Source organism: Pan paniscus, chromosome 1, assembly GCF_029289425.2.
Source record: "Pan paniscus chromosome 1, NHGRI_mPanPan1-v2.0_pri, whole genome shotgun sequence".
Classification (NCBI taxonomy): domain Eukaryota; kingdom Metazoa; phylum Chordata; class Mammalia; order Primates; family Hominidae; genus Pan; species Pan paniscus.
The window spans coordinates 184,034,156-184,045,543 of record NC_073249.2 but is presented as its reverse complement, the minus strand read 5'-3'; the positions used below and the strand labels follow the sequence as shown (position 1 = coordinate 184,045,543).

At 43.2% G+C, this 11,388-nt stretch overlaps 1 protein-coding gene across 2 annotated transcripts in view; it reads left to right on the top strand.

The window, feature by feature from the left end:
- The first annotated feature begins 10 nt into the window (after positions 1–10).
- Positions 11–11,388, top strand: part of C1H1orf50 (chromosome 1 C1orf50 homolog) — a 25,255-nt gene continuing 13,877 nt past the window's right edge. For both annotated transcript variants that reach the window (XM_057299182.1, XM_055094470.1), the window contains exons 1-5: positions 11–161; positions 280–395; positions 6,339–6,425; positions 7,513–7,644; positions 7,985–8,255. In XM_057299182.1, the coding sequence (XP_057155165.1) occupies positions 26–161; positions 280–395; positions 6,339–6,425; positions 7,513–7,644; positions 7,985–8,170 (657 nt within the window). In that variant the 5' untranslated portion in view covers positions 11–25 and the 3' untranslated portion in view covers positions 8,171–8,255. The remainder of the gene's footprint in view (positions 162–279; positions 396–6,338; positions 6,426–7,512; positions 7,645–7,984; positions 8,256–11,388) is intronic.

The following is an 11,388-nucleotide window of genomic DNA, read 5'->3' as shown; positions in this document are numbered from 1 at the left end:
ACGGAAGCTCCGCCCACGCGCCTTTATGCGCAGGCTCTTCCGACTCGCACAGCCCAGGGAGTGGGGAGGACAAGGCGCTGTCATGGAGGACGCCGCCACGCCGGGGCGGACCGAGGGGGTCCTTGAAAGGCAAGGAGCGCCGCCAGCTGCAGGCCAGGGAGGTATGCGGGGCGGGAGTCAGCAGGGGGAAGTCAGCCCCCGCGAGGCAGCCGGTCTCGGGGCTCCGCGGGAGGCCGACGGCGGGAGCTCACGGCTTGTGTTCCTGGGTGTGTGTCGCAGGAGCCCTGGTGGAGCTCACCCCGACCCCCGGCGGCCTGGCCCTGGTGAGCCCCTACCACACCCACCGGGCCGGGGACCCCTTAGACCTCGTGGCGCTCGCAGAGCAGGTGCAGAAGGTGAGGAGGCGCGGCTGGGGCAGCGAATAACCATCTTCGTTCACGTCGTGCTCTGCGTCTTTCGGCTCAGACCTCGCTACCACCTATGGTGGGGGTGGCATTTGCTCTTGTCTCCATTTTACAGACGAGTAAAGCCGACTGTCATTGTGAGTCGGTGGCCTGATTCGAATGACCTTCTGGGATCAAAGGTTCCTCTAACTGCAACTTGAGTGCCCATAATCTTCCTTCGTGGGAAGGTTTACACAACACTTTAGTGTTCATTATTTCATTTGCACTTTAGGACAGCCTTGTGAGGTAGGCAGTACAGAGTTATTCTTCCCATTTGACACAAAGAAAAGTTCTTCGGGAAGTTTCAAGGTCCGCTTATTTTAAGCTGCTTCCCATAAGATCTTTGTTACCTGAGAGTTTAAACATCTTCTAGCAGGGCAAGGACTCCAAGTTTAGTCCTCATTAAACACAGTATTCCCAAGCCCAGTGTTTATATATGGATGGCCAAAATAAGTCAAATAAGGAGGAAATGTGAAATAATGGAAAAAACACTGGAAGTTTGGACACATGAGTATTAATCCCACTTTTGATACTAACTTGCAGTGCGACTAAAGGCAGATTACTTCTCTTTGGACCTCAACTATTTTATCTGTGAAGTGAAAGATTTGAAGTAGGAGAGCTCCAAGATCTAAAGTTTTGTCATTATTCAATGAAAAACCAGATTCCTTCTTATCTCTTATCAAGACTTCCAGTTGTACACCCTCTTCAGTGTCCACAGATGGAGGGTCCTGCTGTTTTAAAGATTATCATGGCCCCTTATCCCTGTATACACTATCAGATTTGGCCTTGATTATGTTCCAGGGTCTTTGCTTTGCTCAAAATTATTTAATGTGCTCAAATTCCCTCACATCTCTTTTTTTTTTTCAATGATCCTAGAAATCCTTCGAATCCTTTTTTTTTTTTTAATTAAGAAAAATTCAGATACGCTGGAAAGCTCCTTTAATTCAAAACTTGGCTTTCTTCTTTTTGAAGAGCTGGGGAGCAAAGTGCAACTTTTATTTATTAAGAGAATATGCATCTAGTTAATCAGATTACTCTTATTGGGAGGGAGGTTGGTAGGGACAGAATCTTGTGCACACAACATATTCATGTGCTATTGAATGACTATCATGTTTATTACGATGGCCTGAACAGATGGAAGAAAGAACACAGTTTTTGTCTTTCATCCTATAATCTTATGAAATACAGAGGATGCATTATTATGCTGCCTCTGTTTCCCCAATACAATCTATTTGAGAAGCTGAAGAAAAAAAAAACTTTAGAGACAAACAAATTGAATCACACATATTAACTATCTAAAATGTACTTTTTGGCCAGGTGCCGTGGCTCACACTTGTAATCCCAGCACTTTGGGAGGCCAAGGTGGGTGGATCATTTGAAGTCAGGAGTTCGAGACCAGTCTGGCCAACATGGTGAAACCCCGTCTCTACTAAAAGGTGTGGTGGCTCATGCCTGTAGTCTCAGCTACCCGGGAGGCTGAGGCATGAGAATCGCTTGAGCCCAGGAGACAGAGGTTGCAGTGAGCCGAGATCGCACCACTGCACTCCAGAATTGGTGACAGAGTGAGACTCTTAAAAAAAAAAAAAATGAGGCTGGGTGTGGTGGCTCACGCCTGTAATCTTAGCACTTTGGGAGGCTAAGGCAGGAGGATTGCCTGAGCTCAGGAGTTGGAGACCAGCCTGGGCAACATGTGAAACCCTGTCTCTACTAAAATACAAAAAATTAGCCGGGCATGGTGGTGTATGCCTGTAGTCCGAAGCTACTCTGGAGGCTGAGGCGGGAGAACTGCTTGAACCTGGGAGGCAGAGGTTGCAGTGAGCTGAGATCACACCACTGCACTCCAGCCTGGGTGACAGAGCAAGTCTAAAAAGAAAAAAAAATGGTGGCGGGCTGGGTGCGGTGGCTCACGCTTGTAATCCGAGCACTTTGGGAGGCCAAGGCGGGTGGATCATGAGATCAGGAATTCAAGACCAGCCTGGCCAACATAGTGAAACCCTGTCTCTACTAAAAATACAAAAAATTAGCCGGGCATGGTGGCAGACGCCCGTAATTCCAGCTACTCATGAGGCTGAGGCCGGAGAATCACTTGAACCTGGGAGGCAGATGTTGCAGTGAGTGGAGATTGTGCCACTTCACTCCAACCTGGGTGACAAAGTAAGACTCCGTCTCAAAAAAAAAAGTACTTTTTTAGCAGGACTGACCCAGGTATTGGTGTGTGTTCAGAAAGCTCAGGAGGCCTGGTATTAAGGCATGAATTTTGGAATCTGACCTGTGTTCAGATCCTTTGCTGTTTATTATCTGTGAAACCTTGGACAGGTTGCCTCATGTCTGTGAGTCTTAATTGCTAAAATGAGAAAGTGAGGTTATCATCTCCAGCTTCATAAAGGTGTTGTGAGAAGTAAATGAGATGAATGTAAAGGGCCTCAGAGTAGTTGAGGCCAGGGTTAGTGCTTAGTAGTTGTAGGTACTCTTCCCTTCCTTTCTTTTTTATGAGGCTCTTTTGTTTTTAAGTTGTTCGTGAAATATTTTGCATTTTTTTTTGTTTGTTTCTTTTTTCCTTTTTTGGACCTCAGACTAATCCATATTTTGCATTTTATATTAACTCTTCAAAATATAAATTCAAATTTTGTTTATGAGATTTATTGCTAACACCTTAAGAAAAGGGAGGGTTATTATAAGGCCACCCCTAATCTGGAACTACCTTAGCTCTAGAAATACCTACTCTCTCCTTGGCCATATATGGCTCCCTCTTTCTTTCTTTCTTTTTTTTTTTTTTGAGATGGAGTTTCACTCTTGTTGCCCAGGCTGGAGTGCAATGGCGCCATCTTGGCTCACAGCAACCTCTGCCTACCGAGTTCAAGCAATTCTCCTGCCTCAGCCTCCCAAGTAGCTGGGATTATAGACATGTGCTGCCATGCCTGGCTAATTTTGTATTTTTAGTAGACAGGGTTTCTCCATGTTGGTCAGGCTGGTCTCAAACTCCCCACCTCAGGTGATCCATCCGCTACGGCCTCCCAAAGTGCTGGGATTACAGGTGTGAGCCACCACACCTGCGCTTTCATTCTTGGAACAAAATGCAAATTCTTTTACCATGGGCTACAAGACTGCACAATCTGGTCTCTGCTCTCTTTTTAAACCCTGTTCTACACATTGCCCATCACTAACTACTCTTCAGCTGCACTGGCCTCAAATGCCTGCAAACTTTTTTTTTCCAGCTTTTTTCATGGTCGGTCCTCTCCTTTCATTTAGACCCAAGTCAAATGTTATATCCTTAGTGAGGCCTTCTTGTCTGAAGAAGACCGTACCCTACCCCATCCAAATGACAGTATTATTAAATGGAATTCAAATACCTCTAGGCTACATATACTTTCCAATTCCCCACCACTCCCTATTATTAAACTTCATAAAAATGAAGTAGCTTTTTTACTTAACTCATTTGTTATCTTTAACCTGCTTCTACGACATAATTGTGGTTATTTCCTTCATAACAGTGCATTGTTATGAGTACATATAATATTAGCTTTAATCATCTTTACTTTTTGGTATCTATTACTCACTGGAGCTGTGCTTTAGGTAGCCACTAGCAACATTATGTCTGTTAAGCACTTGTGTTACGTTGTTAGTGTGGCTGAGGAACCAAATTTTGTATTTTATTTGATTTTAATTAATTTGAATTTTAAAAACCTGATAATTACTTCAATTATTGGAACTCAAGTATATTGGAACAATTTGAGTATGTGAATCAACTTTTTCACATATAAATTTTATTAAGTTTAAATACAGATGAAGTATTTCTGATGAAAATTTAGCATCCAAATTGAGATGTGCTGTGAGTACAAAATAAACACTATATTTTGAAGGCTTAATATCAAATGCAAAATATGGATTAGACTGAGAAGGACCAAAAAAAGAAACAAAAACAAACAAAAAATGCAAAATATTTCATTAACAACTTACAAATAGTGATTACATGTTAAAATGAAAATGTTTTTGATATATTAGATAAAGTAAAATGTATTAGCTGAGCACGGTGGCTCATGCCTGTAATCCCAGTACTTTGGGAGGCTGAGGCAGGCGTATCACTTGAGGCCAGGAGTTCGAGGCCAGCCTGGCAAACATGGCAAAACCCTATCTCTACTAAAAATACAAAAATTAGCGGGGCATGGTGACGCATGCCTGTGGTCCTAGCTACTCAGGAGGCTGAGGTGCGAGATTTGCTTGAACCCGGGAGGCGGAGGTTGCAGTGAGCCTCTGCACCACTGCATTCCAGCCTCTGTGACAGAGCGAGACTCTGCCTCAAAAAAAAAAAAAAGTATTGTTAGAATTAATTTACTATTAACGTGGCTACCAGAAAATTTAAAATTTTATATGCAACTTGCCTCATATTTCTGTTGAACGGTATTAGACTTGACTTGCCATCTTGACAAAGGCAGGGACTTCTCTTTCCTGTTTGCCAGTACACCCAGTGCCTAGTGTGGTGTCTGACACATAGTAGCTGCCTAATATACATCTGTGGGACAGATAAATGACTCAGTTTACTTGTGTGGTTTCTGTTCACTCATAACACTGGTTTATACCTGAACTTTGCCTTAAGACTCCTCAACTAACCAGCAAATTCTCTTTAATATTTCTTAGTTCAGGTTCTAGTTTAATCTCCTCATTTCTTTACCTTAATTGTGTATAATCAGCTTTTCTTACAAGTAAGGTGGAAGTTTTTGACAGATTTCTATTGCCTGAGTGGTAATCCTTCCCAGCACATGAATTTGTCACATTAGTCTCTCCTAGCTTTGAGAATTTGATCTATTTTAAGAAATGTCCTGGCTGGGCTCAGTGGCTCACGCCTGTCATCTTAGACCTTTGGGAGGCCGAGGTGGGCGGATCACCTGAGGTCAGAAGTTCGAGACCAGCCTGGACAACATGGTGAAACCCTGCCTCTACTAAAAATACAAAAATTAGCTGGGCATGGTGGCGGGCACCTGTAATCCCAGCTACTCAGGAGGCTGAGCTTAGAGAATTACTTGACTCCAGGAGGCAGAAGTTGCAGTGAGCCGAGATTGCGCCATTGCACTGCAGCCTGGACAATAAGAACGAAAACTGTCTGAAAAAAAAAAAATGTCCATTGCCTTCAGTTGCACTTTGTGGCACATGACAGGTAGTCTTGTGTGTACCTTATAACTTTGTTTCAGGTCCACATCATAATGCAGTCTTTTAAAATACATTTTAAGTAATAATTAGAAATGCACATATAAGTTAAAATTTAAGTAGTTGTGATGTAAATAACTGAGGAAATGGTCAGATTAACGCATACTTTCTCAGTTCTGGGGGTGTGGGGGTCACACAGAAAAACCCGAATACTTTCTATGTGTATCTAGATTTCTACCTTAGCAGATGATAAGGGCCAGATCACAAGTGTCTTTTAATTATTTAAAATCCATCCCTGATTTCACAAGTGTTTAAACATGAGAAAATGGAGACCTGAGAAATGTGTGGTGTTTGTTAGGTAAAGAGCAGGAGGAAAAATGGATTGGTTGGAGGAGAGGATATATTCAGTATATTTGGTAGCAGGAGAGAGAGAGAGAGAGAGAAAGAGAGAAGGCATGCTGGAGAACCAAAGAAGTTCAGTGTAACTGCAGTTCATAGCGAAGGGGTGGAAAGCTATGGGAAATAGAAGAGAGCACTTAACTCTGTGGCGTGGAGTCATGTCAGGGTGGCCTTCTCATGACAGTGCTATCTGAGTGGGGCCTCGGATGAGTGGGAGGCTATGGGGCAGTGGTGAGAATGGGAAAAATATTTTAGGCAGAAGCAAAATATTAACATAACCCTGGGATCAAGATAAGAACATCATAGAAGTCTTTTCCTCCTTCAACTCACAGTTTAGTTTTTTCTCACCTGTAGGCTGATGAATTCATCCGAGCAAATGCCACCAACAAGCTGACAGTCATAGCTGAGCAAATCCAACATTTGCAAGAACAAGCCAGGAAGGTAAGGAATGACTGTTAGACAGGCTTTCATTTTCTTTATTTAGTTCTCAGGATTGGCTGAACTTGTTTATAATCATTGTGACTTTTTATGTCTTTAATACCTCCTAGAAATGTAGAGGTGTTGAGTAAAATAGAAGGAATAAGCTTAAGAGGTTAAGTATAAGTTTTTGTTTGTCTGTTTGTTTGTTTTTGAGACAGAGATTTGCTCTTGTTGCCCAGGCTGGAGTGCAGTGGCATGGTCTCAGCTCACTGCAGCCTCTGCCTCCCGGGTTCAAGCGATTCTCCTGTCTCAGCCTCCCAAGTAGCTGGGATTACAGGTGCCCGCCACCACACCCTGCTAACTTTTGTATTTTTAGTAGAGATGGGGTTTTGCCATGTTGGCCAGGCCTGTCTTGAACTCCTGACCTCAGGTGATCTGCCTGCCTCAGCCTCCCTTGTTTTGTTTTTTCCAGGAGAAGGTTTCATGAGGTAAAGCATTTAACAGGGGAATATGTTTTCATTTATAAAAGAAATGTACTTAGCACAGAAAAATAGGAAAGAAGCTTAAAAATTACCCAGGGTCATTAATGCTCAACATTTTGAAATATCTTTTTTTTTGAGATAGGGTATCACTGTATCACACAGGCTGGACTGCAGTGGTGTAGTCTCAGCTCACTGCAACCTCTGCCCCCTGGGCTCAAGTGATCCTCTAGCCTCAGCCTCCCAAGTAGTTGGGAGTACAGGCATATGCCACCACACCTGGCTAATTTTTTGTATTTTTAGTAGAGACAGGGTTTTGCCATGTTGCCCAAGCTGGTCTCCTGAACTCAAGTGATCCACCTGCCATGGCCTTCCAAAGTGCTAGGATTACAGGCATGAATCACTGTGCCTGGCTTGAAATATAATTTTTCTAAAGGCATTTTTACAGCATAGCAGCATAGTCTAATTTTTGTTTCTTCAGAATAATCTGGATCTCAGAAGTGATTCATTGCTATGGGGGAGCAAGATCCTAAGCACTGAATGGTTTCCAAATTTTAATTGGGATGATCACCAAATGTGGGTGCCTGTTATCTCCAATACCTAATTTGTTACCTATCTGTGATTCATAGGTACTGGAAGATGCTCACAGAGATGCCAACCTGCACCATGTAGCTTGTAATATAGTGAAAAAACCTGGCAACATTTACTATCTCTATAAACGGGAGAGTGGTCAGCAGTATTTTTCCATCATTTCTCCAAAGGTAAGAACATACATTGTTTGCCCAAAAATCTACTCCAGCCTCTGAGAAATTCTTGGTATATGTGTGAAAATGTAGACATGTGGATTGGTATATGGTTTCTTAGAAAATTGGGGGTGATGTGAGCCCGGACATGACTCTAAAAAATATACCTGTGCTTAAATTATTTCACTCATTTTCTTCATTAAGGGAGGGATCTGATGTGTAAGGTAACTGCTTTCCAAAGGTTGTTCTGACTAGTATGAAGTGAAAAGCCAAAAAAGAGATTGTGGCATGATTAGGAAATGAGCTCAGTTTGTTTACAACCCACGCTGATGGGAACTGCCTCCTTTGCCTTCTCTAGGAATGGGGGACAAGTTGTCCACATGACTTCCTTGGTGCCTACAAACTACAGCATGACTTGTCCTGGACTCCATATGAGGACATTGAGAAGCAAGATGCTAAAATCAGCATGATGGACACGTTGCTAAGCCAGTCAGTGGCCCTGCCTCCATGCACTGAACCCAACTTCCAGGGACTGACTCACTGAGAGTGGGCTCTGACAAACAGCTCTCACAGGACCTGGCTGTCAACCTCCTTGTTGCCCCCACTGTTGCCTTGAGAATTGAAGACATGTAGGTGAATCACAAACTTCTTGGAAAGAGACCCTGTGTGAATGTAAATGCTGTCATTATGACTTTTAATTGGGATGGGAATAATCATTGAGACAGAGTCACTGTCTTTCGGGATCCTCTTTGGACCACAGATACCCAAGTCAGTCAGTTTCAGAGTATTGGCCAGTGTACTTTCCTTCTTCCTCTCCATCACTTCTTCCCTTAAGTTAAATTGTTAGAGAAGACCTTCTTCCCATAAAAAGGTTGGTGGATCGTTTTCCAGAGAGAACTGTTTTCAGTCATATATATATATATATATATATGTATATATATATATATATAACTGGTAGTATTTAACATTGGGGTTGAGGCTGTCTCACAGTTGGTGCAACTCCAGTTTAAAATTCATCTGGGAACGAGAATGTTGAGTAATGGAGGGTGATTTAAAAAACAACAACAACAACAAAAAAAACACTTGGCTTGGCTGGACCAGAGAGTGTGTGATTCTGGGATTTCTGTGCTGTTGATGAGGTTTGTCTTGCCCCTTTTGCTCTCTCTGCCTTGCTAGAGTGACAGAATCTGAGGCAGCAAAGGCCAGGTTTGGGGAGAGTCAACTTTGAAACTCACAAATTTTAGACTTGGAAGAGACATTGGATGCTGCCACTAATCATTATAGAATCCACTGTGTAGTCTCCCAAGTTGGAAATCCCAGGCTCAGCCACCTGCAGCAGAACAAACCCATTTAAATGGCTACTTAACACTGTGGAAGAGAGTAAGGCAGTAGAGTGAGAAGCAAGAAAAACAGCCAAATTGTTGACTGTGAGTTAACTCAGATTGAAATCCATTTTGACCAGAATTATTCAAGAACTTAACAGGGTTTTGGCAAAATTACTGTAGTTCTTATTCTGACTAGGCTCTTGTAGGACTCTACCTTCTTTCCTATCTGTTTGGTGGAATTAGCTAAGTTTATGGATTATTTCGCATGGCTATAATCTATTGCAATATGCTGTAAAAGGAGGGAGAGATGTGTACTTGAACTGACAATTGGCCAAATTTCTCTCTGGGAATGATGTTCCTGATGCTGATCTGTTTGGTAATACCCTCCCCGGGCCGCCCCCCGATTCATGGTCTTTCCTCATAAACTGCATTTCTTGTGAGCTGTAAGAGGTCTACCTAAGGCCTAGCACAGGATGGGGCTAGAATCTAACAAACTCACTCCGATGATACTTGGTTGCTCGGTTCACATGGGAATGCTCTTTGGACTCAGCTGCAGAGGTCTTTTGCTCAGGTGCTGCAGAGCCGGATGGAAGAGACATTAGTGGTACAGTAGTAGATTCTGACTACAGAAAGTTTCCCAGGTTTTCAGAAGGTTCTGACCTGCATGATGATGACACATTTTGAATAGGTGCTTTATTAGTTACAGATAAACAAATTACTGCAAACTTAATAGTTTAAAGCAACACCTATTTATTTCAGAGCTTACAGGGTAGGAGTTCAGGCACCATTTCATTGGGTCCTCTGCTTCACAGTTTCTCTGAAACCCTGGAAGGCTGAAATCAAGTTATTGGTCAGGGCTGTTCTTATCTGAAGGCCTGAGTGGGGAAGGATCTGCTTCCAAGCTCACTTAAATTGTTAGCAGAATTTCTTTTCTTTCCTTTCTTTTTTTTTGAGACAGAGTCTCGCTGTGTTGCCAGGCCTGAGTACAGTGGCTCAATCTCAGCTTACCGCAACCTCCGCCTCCTGGTTCAAGTGATTCTCCTGCCTCAGCCTCCTCAGTAGCTGAGATTACAGGCACACGCCACCATGCCCAGCTAATTTTTTTATTTTTAGTAGAGACAGGGTTTCACCATGTTGGCCAGGAGGGTCTCTATCTCTTGACCTCATGATCCACCTGCCTCAGCCTCCCACAGTGCTGGCGTTTGAGCCACCATACCTGGCCTGTTGGCAGAATATCAATTCCGCAAGGGTTGCTGGCTTCAGGGGTTCCACTAGCTGACTGTTGGCTGGAGGTTGCCCTCACTTCCTTGCCACACGAGCCTCTATAACATGGCAGCTTTCTTAAGCAAAGTAAACAAGGATTAGAGTCTGCTAGCCAGATGGAAGTTACAGTCTCATGTAGTCTGATCACAGAAGTGACATTTCATCACCTTTGCCGTAATCTGTTGGTTGGAAGCAAGTCACTAGGCTAGCCCATATTCAAGGGAGGGAGTTATACAAAGGCATGTATACCAGAAGGCAGACATCATTGAATCATTGAACAGATCCTAGAATCTATCTGCCACAGTGCTCAGTTGAGAAGAAGAAAGGAAAATTCTAGGTAAAAAAGGCAATATTACAAAGTGGTTAAGTGTGATGGTGTCAGAGTCACAGATCTGCACTTGACTGTCAACTCTGACAAGACAGCCTCCCAGCTGGCATCCCTGCTTCCCCCTCTATCCCCTCTCCAATCCATTCTGCATGCAGTCATCAGCTTGACCATTTGAAAATGCCAAATCTCCCTCACTCTTGACATTTCCTAACCTAAAGAGTGGGAGAGTAGTGATTGAAAAGGGAGAAACTGCCTTCTGTTCAGTAAGATGTACTCCCTGCACTGACCACCAAGGGGTGTCATTGCTCTTTCCTGGTTAAGCCAGTTACCACACTTGGGAAGGGCTAGTGGCAATGTGAGGTGATTTGGGGCACCTCAGAATGGGAAACTAGGACCCAGTGATTATATATAGTAATCACTTTTCATTTACCCACCATCTGTTCACCTGATAATTTCATTAGTGTTAAGTGCCTTCTAGGTTCCAGGTTCTGGTGAATAATGGAGCTGAATAAGAAATCACAATTTCCAGGGAGCTCACAGTATAGTAGGGAAGGAAACAAGTTAACAATTACAAGATGCTGTAAGAAGGGGTGTGATAGAGGTACGCATGGAATACTATGGAGCTCCGGGGAGGGGTTCCTTACTGAGCTTGGAGAATTTGGGAAGACACTTGGAGGAGCTGATGCCTGCTTGGTGTTGAAAACCATACAAGTTAGAACTTTCTGGAGGCTCCAATTGCCCTTTCATAGGAAGTTTGTCTTTTGGGGGTTGGGGTACGGTTCATTTTTGGATGAAGTTTATTTGTGAATGAAGAAAGTGACAACCATTTAAGCCATATCAACCAAA